Source organism: Dermochelys coriacea, chromosome 1 (assembly GCF_009764565.3).
Source record: "Dermochelys coriacea isolate rDerCor1 chromosome 1, rDerCor1.pri.v4, whole genome shotgun sequence".
In the NCBI taxonomy this organism is placed as follows: domain Eukaryota; kingdom Metazoa; phylum Chordata; order Testudines; family Dermochelyidae; genus Dermochelys; species Dermochelys coriacea.
In genome coordinates this window covers 138,600,942-138,617,411 of record NC_050068.2, presented here as the reverse complement: position 1 = coordinate 138,617,411, position 16,470 = coordinate 138,600,942, and the positions used below count along the sequence as shown (strand labels likewise).

Sequence of the window (16,470 nt, the reverse complement as noted above, 5' to 3'; positions counted from 1 at the left end):
AATTATAGCGAGTTTTCTTCTGCTCTTCTTTCCCAGTGAAAGAGGCTGTGCTTGGACAAATAAGATATCATTTAATCTTCAATCATCATTTAGTTGTACTGGAAATGTTTTAGTAAGGAGGCTTGTCATAAATATAAAGGGAAGGGTAACCATCTTTCTGTATACAGTGCTATAAAATCCCTCCTGGCCAGAGGCAACATCCTGTTACCTGTAAAGGGTTAAGAAGCTCAGCTAACCTGGCTGGCACCTGACCCAAAGGACCAATAAGGGAACAAGTTACTTTCAAATCTTGCGGGGTGGGCGGGGGGAAGGCTTTTGTTTGTGCTCTTTATTTACGTGTTTGTTCTCTCTTGGGACTGAGAGGCCGGACAAAAATCCATTTTCTCCAACCCATCCTAATCCAGTATTGCAACCAGTATAGGTAAGCCAGGCAAAGTGGATTAGTTTATCTTTTGTTTTATGTGAATTTTCCCTGTGTTAAGAGGGAGGTTTATTCCTGTTTTCAGTAACTTTAAGGTTTTGCCCAGAGGAGGATCCTGTGTTTTGACTCTGAATACCCTGTAAAATATTTTCCATCCTGATTTTACAGAGGTGATTCTTTTACCTTTTCTTTCATTAAAATTCTTCTTTTAAGAACCTGATTGACTTTTCATTCTTCTTAAGATCCAAGGTTTTGGGTCTGTGTTTACCTGTACAAATTGGTGAGGATTCTTATCGAGCCTTCCCCACGAAAGGGGGTGTACGTCTTCGGGGGATATTTTTGGGAGAGACGTCTCCAAGTGGTCTCTTTCCCTGTTCTTTGTTTAAAACGCTTGGTAGTGGCAGCATACTGTTCAAGGACAAGGCAAAGTTTGTACTTTGGGGAAGTTTTTAACCTTCAGCTGGTAAGAATAAGCTTAGGGGGTCTTTCATGCAGGTCCCCACATCTGTACCCTAGAGTTCAGAGTTTGGAAGGAACCCTGACAAGGCTTTTGCAGCAAGCCCTACACTTTTTTTCTTGTAGATGCTTGGTTGTCATTTTGTTGTTAGTTTGACCTAGAAATGGGAGGCTAGAGGTGGGACAAAAATGGGGAGTCTTTTACATAATGTTGGCTTTTTCAGGATTGGGGGAACTTCCTCCTCCCAAGGAAAATTGGCAGGTTCCCCTTCCCTGAAGGTAGTGGTGATTTATTTTGGCTAATAGTGGATCTGAATTACTTAATCTTTTTGCTGCCATTCCTCACTGGTGAAATGGAAAAAGCACTTTCTTCTCCCCAGCCTTTTTCTTGTCTCTTAGTGTTTCAAGCTCTATAGGGGCAAGAGGACTGTTTTTAATATATACATATAGTGGTGCTCAGCATGGGGGGGATGCAGTCTTCTGAGGGGCCCGAAGTTACTATTATACTACTAGTAATCAGTAATATAATAATAATTAATAAAGAACAGAGGCAAGACAACAATGTGATTTAATGTTAAACTTGTATAACTTTTTTGCATAAAAAAATCATTCTGTTGCCCAAATTGACATCTTGGGCCTAATTTAGCAAGTGCTCTGTGCCCAGAAATTCAAGGGAGTTCTGCACACGGATCTGTCACAGCATTGGGGATGGGGTCTATTTTCATGTAATTTCACTTCAGAGTTTCTAATTTTTTTTTATAATCACCTATCAGCAACTGTCTGAAGCAACAGAACTTCGTAGTGTTCCAAATATGTTACAAATTCTGTAGGTTTATGACTTCGCTCAAGATGAACAACATAAAATAAAAATTGATATGGAATTTTTTAAGGAGAATTCTATTAATTGGAATTGCACCAATCTTCAGGCTTCTGAACTGTAGTTTTTCCTTTTCCTCTATGTTTGAGTTCTTCTGTAGCATTACATTTACGGATAGCCTTATAAATCTGAATAAGTCTAACAGGAAATACCCAGTAAAACATTCTGGGTTCTAATTCTGCAGTCCTTTGCAAAGATTCAGTCCACTCAGTCAGTTGTCCTGCTTGTATGAGTAAGGCAAGCAGAATTTGGCCCTGAACAAAAACCTGATCCTTGAAAACCTTACTCTAGCAAGTAGTACCAGTTGATTTCACTGGCTTTGCATGTGCAAGAACTGGACCCTTAGTAAGTGTTCCAGGATTTGGGGTCTTGGGATATTTGAATTTTTTTGCTCTTCTACATATTTGGTACAGAGTTACAGATATTGTGTTCTCCAGATAATGACAATTTTGGAGCTTTTGAAAATGTTGTCATGTTACTAATAATTGAAAGCATGAAAGATCTTTAATTTTTGAGTGTATTAACTTGTATACCTATAATATAGTAGTGTAATTATTGTAATCTGTGAAAACTCTGAATATTTATTAACAGTTAACAACATTTTATTTGCTTACTCTATGGTTTATAATATTTTTAGTTAAATGAGACCATCTTTTCAAAGGATTTGAATACAGATTTTACTTAGGATAAGAGACATGGGAAAGAACACTGCTTACTAAATTATATGCATAAACCCTGTGAAACTTGAACTGTTGATATTTTATTTTTTCAGTAGAGCAGCATGAAACAAATGCTTTATTTTGTTTGTGCAAATGAGAAGACCATTATAATGCAAAGCAGTGTCCTGAAAAAAAGCAAATGTGCTTTTTCTGTTGTAAATATCCGTGCTAAATGCTGCAGTAATTGCAAGCAGAGCTTGGTGTTTTTTCTCTCTTCTTTTCATTGATATATTTTAACAAGTTCTCTTGAGACTATTAAAACGTCTTAGTTTTTGGAACATGTGGTCCAGCGGGGATAACTTTGTCTACAGATGCAGTGGGTTGGCAGCTAGATTTTGCATGTCTTTTCATTTCTTTCCAGATTCTTTGACCCAGTGTAACCTTTGGTCTCCCTCCGAAGGCAGGGGTGAAGGAAGTATGAGCAGGTGACTGATGATCACTGTCAATACAGCCTGCAGACAATATGGGAATTACTTTAGCAGTCTCTCACTTCCCTCCACTCCCCCATCTCTTAAACCAACAAATGCAAATAGCTCCATTCCCATTTGCTAGTATTTCAGTGCTGCTGCTCAGGCAGCATGGGCTTTGTTGTAGACTTGCTTATTCAAAAAGGCAGTTTGAATCCTAGTAAGAAGAAGAATTATCTAATGGGACCTAAACCCCCTTAATGGGCAACGCGGCTAGAATTTGGCCCTCTGGAATATAAAGGTAGGAAGATGCTGAAAATGAACATATTTTATATTGTATTTCAAGAGTACAGCCAGACCTGATTAGTACTGTTTGCATTGTTAGCCTTTGTTTAGTAAATTATATCAGTCCTCTTTACAAAGCAGTTGAAATTTACCCACTGTGTAGAAACATGTACCTGTACTCCTAGAACCTGTTGGCATTAAAATTTGTCATTGGGATTATCTGTGTATTTAAACATTTCATTTACTATGCAACAGAGACTATGAAAGCATTTACTAGATTTCAGTATAGCCAGACAATGAATCTATGAAGCACATATTTTTTGCAATTTCTTGACTTTATTTATTTATTAAGCACAGAATTGTGTGGTCCGAATAAAATAGTTGTATTTTATTATAATCTTGTTTTGCTTTCCAGATATGTTGTCTAGTAAGAGTTGTCACTTGGAAGATTAAAAAGCATAACATAAAAGAGTGATGTTATTTGTATTGACCAAAATTCAGTTAAACTTGCTTTAAATTGCTACTGTACATGAAAACTTGTAAGTACTATCATGCATAAATAAAAGGAAAGTGATTACTTTCCTAATTCAGAAGCTCCTTTTTTCTAGTTACCTAGAGGCAGAAAATATATTTAATGTAATGTATTTAGGATTATAAATATTAGTAAAAAGGATTTTTTTTAAAAAAATTGCTCAAGGACATTTGATTCATAAATGAATTAAACAAAACGTGTTTAACGTGTCCTAAAACGTTATTAACTTGTTTGAATAGAAGTTTTGTTTTATAAGCATCTAAAGTCTCATTTTGGGATGTTCATAGATACTAAGGTCAGAAGGGACCATTCTGATCATCTAGTCCGACCTCCTGCACAGCGCAGGCCGTTCAGTTCACTTTACCTTGACACTTTTTCTCTTCAGATGATTTGTTTGTTAAAGTTAACTCATTGGGAGAAGTACTTATAAAATGAAAAGCACCACTTGTAAGACAGGTTTCAGGGTAGCAGCCGTCTTAGTCTCTATTCGCAAAAAGAAAAGGAGCATTTGTGGCACCTTAGAGACTAACAAATTTATTTGAGCATAAGCTTTCGTGAGCTACAGCTCCCTTTATCGGATGCATGAATGCACTGAATGCATCCAGTGAAGTGAGCTGTAGCTCACGAAAGCTTATGCTCAAATAAATTTGTTAGTCTAAGGTGCCACAAATACTCCTTTTCTTTTTACTTATAAGACAGAGCACTGGACTGCTGAGATGCACGTCACATGTATGGGTAGGCATTGTTATACAGACTAATAGTAATTGTGTATCTAGATTCCCTTGAAAATGTAACTTCTAGTTTTATTTGTGGTGTTTTTTTTCCAAAATATATTTTCAATCACTAATAGCTCAGCAGTAACAATTTTCTGATGTACACAAAACTCGGGAAATTAGAATAAAGTCTTAAAATCCATCCCTTTCAGCTTGCAGTAGTGTTCCAGATCAGGCATTTTAGCTTTGGTTATGTCAGTTCAGCTTTAACATTAATTTGGAATTTCTCAAGTTTTGTCATGTTAAGTACAGGTTCATAGATTTTAAGGCCAGAAGGGACCATTATGATCATCTGGCATGTGTTATGCAGGAGATCAGACTATAGAATATCATTGCGTGATTCCTGAATCAAGGAACCTCATATGCTTTAGCTAAGTCAGAAGTTTTTTTAGAAAGACATCCAGTCTTGATTTAAATACTTCACATGACACAGAATCCATCAAATTCAACCTTTTTGTCTCTTATTTCTTTTCCTGTGTGTGTGTGTGTGTGTGTGTGTGTACATGTGCTCGCATACATGTGGGTGTGGGAAGAGGGTCAAGAGAAGGCTTATTTTCCTCCATTTTATTTGTTTGTTAGTTTTAATTGAACTTTTGCCTCTCGGGGTGCAAGTGTTGTCCGATTCTCGCTGCCTTTTATTTCCTCACCACTTCCTCAAAAGCATCTATAGCTCTGTTGATCAGCCTTCTCATTAAATGACAATAGATAAGTTTCCCTTGTAACCAGTCATTGCTGTTTGAGTTGGCCAGAGGAGATACTGGAGACTGACATAACACATTTTCCCATCAGTGGTATCTGTGTATGTAGAAACTCCTTCTGTTGTGTGTTAATATCAGTTTGTTGCCAAGGAAGTTATCATAAATTCATCATAATGACTTCAGAGCACAATCAAATAGGTGAAAATACATTATTAACTAGGAGGCTCTTATAGAAGAGAAATCTGGTCATGGCTTCCGGCCTGTTATCAGGCTGTGATCTAGTCAGATCTGAGCTGCATAGGGTTAGCGAGGTTTGTATTTTGGTGGACATCCCACGTAGGAAAACTTTGATATTACAGGAAATATTTCGTTCTTTCCCCTTTGAGTCATGTTGAATCCAAGTCTCAGTGGGCACTGTGCTGCTAGAAGACCTTCTTTCAAATGAAATTTAAAACTGAACTGCTGATCACTCAGTAATTAATCTTTGCATGCAGTGTTGTTATAGCCATGTTGGTCCCAGGATATCAGAGAGACAAGGTGGGTGAAGTAACATCTTTTATTGGACCAACTTCTGTTGGTGAGAGAGACAAGCTTTGGAGCTTACATAAAGCTCTTCTTCAGGTCATATCCACCTCATCTCTTTAATTAATCCTTGGCATTTTTCACAAGAACTCTGGGTGTTAAACTTGATTTCCTGGACAAATTCCCAGTTAAGATTTTGACTATCAAAACGTGTTCCTCTTTACTTGGATGGTATTCTTCACTTTCTGCTGTGCACAGTGGAATAGTTGACATTGTTTTGCTTCTGTGGCAGCTGCATTTAGAGGTGGACAGATTTTTTATATTCTATAGAATTCGTTAAGCACTTTGGGATCCTTCTTGATGACAGGCATTATATGAATGTAATAGTTGTGGTAGTAATGGAAACTATGAGAAACATCTGTAAGGTGAGTGTATTCAAATTATCTCTTTTTTTATCTGAAAACTGTCTCTTGTAGAAAAGTCCCTCTTAAATATATTTTTTCAGGGGGAAAACAGGACTGGATTTTGTTCTTTCTGGATTTAGTTAAATGAAGTAGTTTGATACCAAACACTTGTTACATTTAGATAGCTTCATTTTACACTGATTTTAAAATTTAAATTAATATGTAGCAAGTTTTTAAAATCATTAGAAAAGTTGCTTTTGTAGTACAAAGTAATCTCTGGGCAATGACACACAATACCTTCAGAATCTGGTATTAATTTTGAGGTGAGTTTTTTGTTTTTCCCCTCAGTTTCCATTATAAAAAGAGGTGCAAAAGCCCAGTCTTCCCCTTCCAAAGTAACCCGGCGTTCAATGCAGTCTCCACAGAAGTCTGCTCCAGTACCAACACAATGTGGCAGGAAAACAAGTCGGGGCAACCCCCCTGGACAATCTGCAGTTCCTAGGAAGGGAAGATCTCCTAAAGCCATTCCTCTGACAAAAAACACCTCTACTGAAAATCTCAAAACAAGGAAAAAAGGTTTAAAACCTGGAAGAAAGGTTAGTTACAGTTGCTACTTTAATTTGTATTGTGGAACTTTGTAGTGATTCATTATTTTGAACATGCTTTTTGTAATTCCATGTTCAGTCTGATGCTGTTTTCCCATCAAGCACTTACGGTTTGTCTCCAGTTGAAATTTAGCAAAACAAGTATTCTGGAATTCTTATTTTGAGGCAAGCCACCATGTGGACACTCTTACTCTAGAATAAGAGACCCTTTTTCTGATTTAGATTAATCCACTGGATTTATTAATTATTATTATTTACTCTTCCAGAATAGCTTTTTCAGTAAATTTCCAAGTTTAGACAATCCCTTAGGTTATTAGATTTAATTATTTTCTTACTGAAATAAATGTTAAGTTTGCCCAATGTTTACCTTACTTTAGGGCGTGTTAGAAACCAAGGCTTTGTGTATAATTTTAGACTGGAAAACGTAAAAATGAATTTCTTCTGAAATTCCATAAAAGGTTATTACTGCTGCATTGTGTAACATGTTGCTTAAGTTATTGTATATGTGATATAAAATTCACCCTCTCCATCAAACAGTATAAATTTAAAGCTCTGCTGATTTCTGTAAAATGACTTATTGGTTAAAACTAATAAAGATTCTGTTTCAGCATTGTTTGAACAGAGTTTCTGCTTATATAGGATGATGTTTGGTTGTTTTTATTAATGTCTTTCATTTTACCACACACTTTACCCAGAAGAATATTTTAATTAACTCAAGAAATATTATCCATACACACTTTTTGAAACATGGCAGGTATTACAAAAGAATGATGAAAAAATAAAATATCCCATTGACTACATTGGGAGTGCCACACTCAGAGAGTTGTGAGATTCAGACTGAATATCATGAAGCCTGCACATCTTAGAACAGACATTAAATATAGCAAAATGTCTTATGCTTAAAGGCCACTAGAGTAAACGTTTAAGGCCAGTTCGGCCTGATTAAGCCTTTCACAAGTTTTTTTTGTGCTAGTTTGAAAATGTATAATTAAGGAGGTCAGTCTTTGATCATTACATTGTGAATGTGTTTGAATTTCCAAATAATTCTCAGGTGGAGAAGCAGTCCATTCTGTTGCAATATCTGTTTATCAACATGTTTCACTGTTTATCATTATGTAATATTCAACATTTACATCTCTGCAATAGAAAATAAGCTTATTTTGCATGTAATGTCTTTCATCCAAATACTTCCCAATAACAGTGCAATAAAGTTCAATGCAAAATCCCCCTTACCTGTATTTTGACTCCTTACCATCTTTCTCCCAATTTCAATATGTAGTGTTTTTTATTAATTTCAGTTCTAATATGAAAGGAAAACCATTTTCCCTTTATATCTGTTTTAATGGTTTATTTTTTAAATGTATGCTTTAATTTAGCAACACAAGTAACCAGACTACTGTCAAGACAAACAGACCACATATTTCAGTATTTCAAATATATGAGCTGTACCTTGGTCCTTAATGAGGATGTGGGGAGTAGCCAGTCAGTATATGCACTGTTGTGTTAGTTGTTGAAGATATTTGTCCCTCCATGTCTCCCACGTGAATGTTCATATTATTTCCTTTTCATGTCTCCATCTCTTCACATGTTGAATTTTCCTCTCTGTTATCTATGGCTTTCTGTGCTATGGAATACCAATGGCCCCAAAGTAGAGTGAAGTCACCTGTTGTAGTGTTGTATAGAGACTTTTTGGATTGTCATGCCTAGGAAGTTGGAGCTTTTGCCCTAGCTAACTACAGTACATGTTTATTCTCTGTGTCCAGGATGATTTGAGTCCTTTCTGTTACTTGATATTTAGGTGTACTAGGAAGCTGCCACTGACTGCCCTGTTCAGTAGAATATTATTCCATCTGTTCTAAACCATCTGTGTCCATCATCAGTATAATATAACTCCTGCCACTATATTTATTATCCTTACAGTAACGTCAGTCACCACCCAATGCCAAATAGACTCTCCAATCAGCCCTTTCTGGCCTGTTGACCTTTACGAAATATCTCAGTGCTTGCCATGTACCATGGATTTCATAGCAAGCTAAAGCAGTTCTTTATAGATGTTGCAGCAGTGTTCAGAGTGAATACATAAACTGAAAGTCCTGTATTTTGGTTGTTTTAGGATACTTGAGTGAAAAGTCACTGTGTCAATATAAAATTGTTTCTGAAATCACATAATGACAGTTGCTATCATAGAAGTCTTATGTGAGAATGTTTGTTTTTTAATAGCTGAGTAGCTTTTTAATGCAATTTTTGGCCAAAATCAATCTGTGTTGGTTCACAGCTTAAGGGAAAGATTGTCATGTGCACCTTTCCCATTCACAGTTGCACAGATCATCCCCCTTCCCATTTGTGATCTCAGCTTCCTTATGGCAACTGTTTACATGCAAAAGTGATGCAGAATAACATTTAGTCTGGGTTTTCCAAATGCACCTGAGGGCATTATGTTCCCAAATTCTATTGAAGGCCAATGGGAGCTGGTTTCCTAGCTGTTGTAGTCTCCTTTTGAAAACTCCATCTTCGGTGAATTTTAGCTTTTAATGCAGGTCAGGAGCTAGCAATGAAGAGAACCCCCACCACATCACCAGCCAGCTCTCTGCTGTCTGCAAACGGCAGGAAAACTTCTGTTTGAGGTACATCTGACTTGGGTCATAATGTTAGTGTAACCCTTCTGCCCATCAGAGTTGGCAGCAACAAGGGCCGGGTTCAGTATCTAGGGCTTTCATTCCAATAACACAATGCAAAACCGGCTCGAGCCCCCACCCAATGACCTGGGACAAATATATACCATCCCCGCTGGGCGCCTCCAAGAGGCAATACTTCCTCTCTCGCAAGTACAGAGTCTGAGTGTAGCAAAAGCCTTTTAATAACAGAGAGAAACAATGTGGCATTATGTTGGGGAAACACCACCAACAGAATTCATAACACAACCCAGAAGCAAAAAAAACCCACCCCAAGCAAATTGGGCCGTGACCTTTCCCTTTGGTTCTTGAGTCCAGCAACCCAAAGTCCCAAAAATCCAACAACCCAGAAGTCTCTGTCCCTGGTCAGTGCAGCACCAGAGTTCGAAAGTTTATCTGCGGAGTTTTACCTCCCAACCTGGGTGGAGATGGGGGGCGGTTAAGGGGCACCTTGCGTGGTCCAAAGCCAATTACCTCAACTTCTCCATGAGGCTCCGCTCTGCTCCACCAACCGTCCCCTGAATTGCTCCGCTCTGCCAGCCGCCCCCATGAGCTGCTCCAGCCATCCCATAAACTGCTCTGCTCCAAGAGCCGCTCTGCTCTGCCAGCCGTCCTGCAAACTGCTCCGCAATATATCTTCAGACTCCCCCACTACTTAACACAACACTCAGTGATTTCAGCTCTTAGTAAGTTTAGCTCTTTTGTTATTTCAGCTTGTAGTAGGGGAGTCTCAGTGCTGGTGCACCATTGGCCCAAAGTGAATTCAGCTCAGTGGCCTGTAACTAGACTCCTAATGGAATCAAAATTAGCTCTGACATTCCACAGTGGAGAAAGGAGGAAGTGCAATTAGCATGCAAGGCCCTCACCAAGGGGCCCATACCACCAGGTATTAATACCTGTCCTCAGCCTCTCTCCATTCACTGAGTTTTGGAATTCATGTCCCTTGCTTAGCGAGTGCTACTCAAGGCCAAGTACTGTTCTACTGTCCTTGATTCACATAATCAGGATAATAACAATTTATTCTTCCTGCCCCAATAACAGAGAAACTGGGGATCCCACAGCAGCCAAAGTGACCATTTGGGCAGCTATGGGCTCATGGTAGGCGGGGTGGGTGTGCCTGTGCAAATGAGAGCAGCCCCTGAAGTTCTCTTCCACAACTTGCCACAACTCATCACCAGATGTCAGGGTGGAGCTCATCGTGACTCTGCTTACATTAGTTTAAGTACGAGCAAGTGTATGTGGGATGAATGAGCGCATGGGAATAGCCATTTTTTAAAGTCACCTGTTCTGATGAAGGAAAATGGGGAATGTGGGTAGAACTGCTTTAAAATCCCCTGTATTTTCATGTATTCGTACAAAGTTTATTAGAACATTAGAATATGAAATGCTTCCCTGGTGTAATAAAAGGGCCAGATTGTGGTTGCTCTGTACCTGTGTGTACTGAGAACCCCTCTCGTTTTCCATTTTCCAGTGCAGGAGGTGCCTATAATTTGTAGAATGAAGGGGTGGAGACTGGCCAACCTGTGCTGTGTAGAGCATATGCAGTGGTAGCAGCCCTCGTGATTTTATCATAAGCTTTGCGATTTGGTGTTTTTACTTAAAGTAGACAAGTGATCGTGGAGAATCTCAGCAAATTTCTAGTGTTCCTGGTTGCAGAGAAAAGCTTGAAAATGTGACCTGAATGTATCTTAAAGACTCAAATGAGAAAGCAAATAAAGTTCCGCAAGTCTATTATTTTCAAGACAATCTCACAAATTGGGGGGAGCATGACACCTGTGTCTAACATTTTGTACTAGCAATATTGCATGAGCTCACCTCTCTGTGCACCAACTTGCAGCTGCAGGGCAGTGCTTAGAGAAGCACAATCTGCATCTGCAGAACAAGTATAACAGCAGCTGACAGTGAGCTTGTTCTCTTTCACTCTCCACTTAACACCTCTGGAGGTCTTTTCTGACCTTCACAGGCTCAAAGCCTTCAGCTATCTTCATGGAGCAGTAAATCTGCCCTCATCACCATACCCCCTCTTCTCCTAAATTCTTACATGGCCTGGCTTTTAGATCCGCACATATGAATGTTTATCAAAACCAACTGCAAATGCAAAGAAAAGTTTAAGTGGAGCTGAAAGCAGAAGGCAAGATATATTTAGCATGGTGGGTTTTTTTCCATTTAGCATGAAAGTGAAACAGGATCATTAGTAACATTTCCACACCAAATTCACTGTTATGCTACTTCAGATGACCTGCTCCAGTGTAACAGGGGCACTACCACAGCTGGAAGGATGAGGTAGTTTATGGCAATGAAATAAATCTTAGCTCAGGCTATACCTTTAAAAAATAATTTGTTTGGAGTGAAAAGAAGATTAATGTTACAAATGTAGAGCCATCAACGGGCAAGCTACTGATCTGACAAACTATTTCTTTTTCACGAGTGACTTCTCATTATGCATGTGTTATTTCTTGCAGTTTTGGTGGCTTGTCTGGCATTTCCTTTCACAATATTAGGGCCCTATCCAGTATTGTATTGTGTTTTCCTGCAGTACCTTAGCCATGAGGAGGCTGCCATGGGAGCTGCCTGCCAGCCCAACCAGCCTATTCAGAGACTTGATCAGCTCAGAGCATGAAGAGAGGGAGAGTAAACTAACATGCCAAGTATGTGGTTGATAAGAATTAGACAGCTATATGAGCTCCCTATTTCTAGGCACCTTTATTGCCTATTCTCAGTTTGTCCCCCTTTTCTTTCCCATCTTAGGCAGAGGGTACGCTGGAGCTGGAGGTGTAATTTCCAACTCAGGTAGACGTACCTGATCTAGCTCTGATTGAGTTAGGGCATGAGAAAATAGAAATGTAGCCGTAGCAATAGGAGGGGCTACCCACCCTATGTAGTTCCTTAAGATTTTACCCGAGATCATACCGGAGGCGGCTAGCCCATTCTGCTATTTATGCCGCCACAGTTATGCTTTTTTTTTTTTTTTAGAATGCTAGTTCAATGAAAACTAGCACAGGTACATCTATCAAAGCTGGAAATTACACCAGTGTAGACATACCCAGAGATGACCCCTTTCAGCCATGTCACAAAGACATAGTGCAAAGGTCTGGCTGTCTTGTTTTAGTTAAATACCCTGAATGGGTTAATGTTTCTAGAATGTCTTCCTGTTGGGGAGTTCAGTTTCACTGTAGTAGGTGGAACTCTTAAGGTGAGTGTTCCCTTACCTCAGTAGTGAATGGTGATTGATAGTGCATAGTTCATTTATGAATGAGAATTGTTTAAGAAAGGGTCACTTGCTGATTTTGTGTTTTGGCTTTTTTTTTTTTTTTAACAGAAAAAAATGCTGCCAGTGAAATCTCCTTCTGCACCTTCTCCTCCACTTACTTCTCCTGAGGGGGACAATGGCAGTACACAGATACATAAAGATGGAGTTGGCATTGCTGGTGCAACAGCAGCAGTTATATCCACAGGTATAAAAGGGCACTCTGAATGTATGAAATTACTTCCCCTGCTAAATAAAAATAATTATATTGTTTTATGCTACTATTATTCTAAAACACTTGCTGAAAATCAATTGTTTTGCTAACATCTTCATATAAAAATATATTTTTATATTGCAGTTCTCCAAATGTGCTTAGGTAAGACTGGTATTTGGTGTAGGTGCAATGGCAAGAAACACCAGAACTTCAGGAATTTGATGTCTGGTTAGCATGCTCTTTGGTGTGTAAATAGGAAAATCCATTGCACTTTCAGTAGTCTTCCATAGCCTGGAGTACAATGCTTGATAAAGAAGAAGGGACATGCTTTGTCTTCCATCCCAACCAGTAGCAAATGACTGATTGGGATGGAAGTAAGGTAAGACTTCCTTTCCTTACTTCCTACTTGTTAACAGTCAGTGTTGAAAATGACTGTTACCAAAAGGCCATTGGACACTACTGTTACACTCCAGAGAGTATGGAAATAGAGATACAGATGCATAGTTTGTCATTGAAAAAACAAAATCGAGGAGAAATGGGCCAGGTTAAAACCAGAACTCATTTTAAATACAAAGGCAGTGAACTATATTATAAAATGGGTGGTGGAAAAGGAGTAAGCTAGTTAGAACTGCCTCTGAGTAGTCTCTTTATTACACAGTTATGAGACAATTTGTAAATTGTCAGCTGTTTGGTTCTCACCAAATCCTGGGACTTTCTAAAGTGCCCCCCCACCAAAAATGGTTGGAAAAATTTGCTATGTTTTTAATGTTTTGCCATTTTTAAGCTGCTTTTACAAAGAAACTGTCCCTCTGCTTTGTCTCCTCCACGTCCTTGCAGCTACCCCTCTTTCAGTGCTAGACAACATTGGGGCAGAATAGGCAATTATTTCATACTAAAGGAAACCTGTCAGGTTTACAAACATTATTGAGCCCAAATAAGAGTTTACTAACATATTTTAGAGAGTTTTCCTGTTCTCTCCACATCCACGTCTGTGCCTCCCGCAGTTTCTGCTGTCAAACAGAAAATAGACATGAATGCAGAGTTCAGGAGCATTACAGTCTTTTTACAAGTATCAGTTGTTCGAAAAATCTAAGTTTCATTTGAGCACAAATAATACTGTAATTCATTTTTAAAAAGCAGGTTTTTTTAATCTTCTTTAATGCTTCAGTCTATTGCCTTACCAGCAAGGCATATCCTTATTAGAACACAATAAATCCTGATCCCACTGAAGTTAATTGAAAAATTTCTATTCACTTCAGTGGGGTCAGGCTTTCACCCCTTATTTTGTCTTGTTGCTTAACCACAGAGCATGATCCCTGTGATAGGTCTGAGTTACTTCAGGTGCCTGTCTTTTCTTGAACAGACAGTTGTTGGGGGTTTTTTTGTTTCCATAGAAAGTGTCTTCCTAAAATGAACTTGACTGTTGTTTTGGCAGATTTTAACTCTAGAAATAACGCAGGGCATTTTAAAGTAATGCATTTTATTAAGGTCTTCACTTTGACCCCTGTATTCTTATAGCTCAGAGCATCTACCAGGTTAGATGTAGTGTAACGGAACCCATATGCAGGTGGAGTTCAGTGACAAGCACAAATGGGTGTAGGCTGGGATAAACTCACCATGGAAGTGTGATATAGGAGGGTGTTGGAGGCTGATTTATCAGGTTGAGAAAGAAGGAAATGAATACTGCTGTGAATGGCTGCTGCATTGGAGATATTTGTCATGGAGTTTGGCACCACCATTTTGTTGTGCAGTGGGTACAATTTTAAAAGTAAAAATACTAGAGAACCGAGCTGCATTTCTTGTCAATGTGGAGACAATGCAATGATGATGCCATTTTGAGCATCCAGTGCAGAGAGATTGCTCTAGAGTTGCTTTAAAAAATACTGGGATACAGAGGGGAGGCACTTGAGTGCAATGTGGTCTGCTAAAGGGGACGGGAAGCCTGGGTAGCTAATAATTTTGGAACCTGGTCAAAATCCTGTTTTTACTTTAATCTGCCAGGATTTCATGACTTATGCATTGCATGCTAAGTTGTTAATTATTGGTAAACCATGTTATTAAAGAAAAGTGTATGCACAGAAGATGTATGGTGGTTTTACATTTTGTGTGCATCAGTCGAATTCAATATGATTTTCAGTGAGAGCCATTGAAATACTTTTTGATTGAGTGTGATTGTGCCTGAAGTGGGCAGATTCCATAAATATGGCTTGTAATTTTTCAGTTTGCGTCTATGTTAACAAGCATGGGAACTCTGGACCTCACCTGGATAAGAAGAAAGTTCAGCAGCTTCCAGACCACTTTGGACCAGGTCCTGTAAATGTGGTACTTCAGCAGGCTGTGCAGGCCTGTGTAGACTGTGCCTATCTATCCAAAACAGTCTTTGGATTCCTCAAATCAGGGCATCATGGAGGGGAGATGATAACAGGTATGTAAAGTCCTTGAATTTTTCCAATTTGTTCACTGGGTTCTGTTTGAGAAGTTTGAGTGTGGTGTAGAGTAGGGGAGTGGAAGTAGTAGCAAAGCAATGATTAACATTTTTGTTACTTTTGTAAATCTTTAAGCAAAGCTAAGAATACCCAACTGTGGCTATGTTTACTGGTGGTGTATTGATGGCCAGCACTGAATTTACATCTTAATATAGGGTATAAAATGATACAGCCAGTTTTCTTAATTTGAATTCAGCAGTGACTATATAAAATTACATATTCCATACAGCATTGTTCGATATTTTACAAAGTAAAACTTGTATACTGCAGTAAATAGCCATCGCCAAACATTTGTCAAGCAAATTCAATGCAAATTGGAGTTCAGCTTTATTAATTCACGTCTTATCCATACACAGTGTTTGTCATCTTGATGCTGTAACCAAGTGGGTAAAAAGTTTAAAACTAATCTGCTTAGGTTCCAGATAACTGATCCCATATGTTAAATAGAACTGCTGTTGCTTCCCTTTTTTTTTCTGTACTAATATTCTAGAGATGTCTTAGGGTCAGTGTTTGAGCACCTATGTCCTCTGCTACAGTGGTTCTCAACCTTTTTCTTTCTGCGACCCCTCCCCCCCCATGCTATTAAAAACTCGACGCCCCAGCTGTGCCACAACTGTTTTTCTGCATATAAAAGCCAGGGCCGGCATTAAGGGGTAGCAAGCAGGGCAGTTTCCTGGGGCCCCACACCACAGTGGGCACCACGAAGCTAAGTTGCTTAGGCTTGAGCTTCAGCCCCGGGATGCAGTCCTGCACGGCAGAGCTTTGGCTTTCTGTCCTGAGCCCTAGCAAGTCTAATGCCAGCTATGCTTGGCAGACCCCCTGAAACCTGCTCAGGGGGCCCCAAGCCTCTGGTTGAGAACCCCTGCTCTACTACAGAGTGGGTTTATTTCTTATATATGCTAAGGGCAGCTCTGTAGATAAATTATCCTCAGAGCTCAAACTCAGTATCTGCGTCTTGTCATTTTTTTCCCCTTCTGGGTTGGCAGTCTTCTGTATTATAGTAAGACACATTAATTCATAATTTCATCACTGGCAGTAAAAAGGGTTTGTCTTACTTTAATCGCCTTATATTAATACCAGATGTGAAAGATGATTAGTGGAAGGCAGGTTTATTTAAGCTCTCATAAAAGAACTCGCTGCCTAACAGTGTTA

The 16,470-nt window shown here is 39.0% G+C and overlaps 1 protein-coding gene across 6 annotated transcripts in view; it reads left to right on the top strand.

The window, feature by feature from the left end:
- The window catches only part of SCML2 (Scm polycomb group protein like 2), a 135,868-nt gene that overhangs the window by 94,564 nt on the left and 24,834 nt on the right, over positions 1-16,470 (top strand). For all 6 annotated transcript variants that reach the window (XM_043504447.1, XM_038387723.2, XM_043504452.1 and 3 more), the window contains 3 exons: positions 6,443-6,690; positions 12,691-12,826; positions 15,054-15,257. In XM_043504447.1, coding sequence (XP_043360382.1) covers positions 6,443-6,690; positions 12,691-12,826; positions 15,054-15,257 — 588 coding nt within the window. The remainder of the gene's footprint in view (positions 1-6,442; positions 6,691-12,690; positions 12,827-15,053; positions 15,258-16,470) is intronic.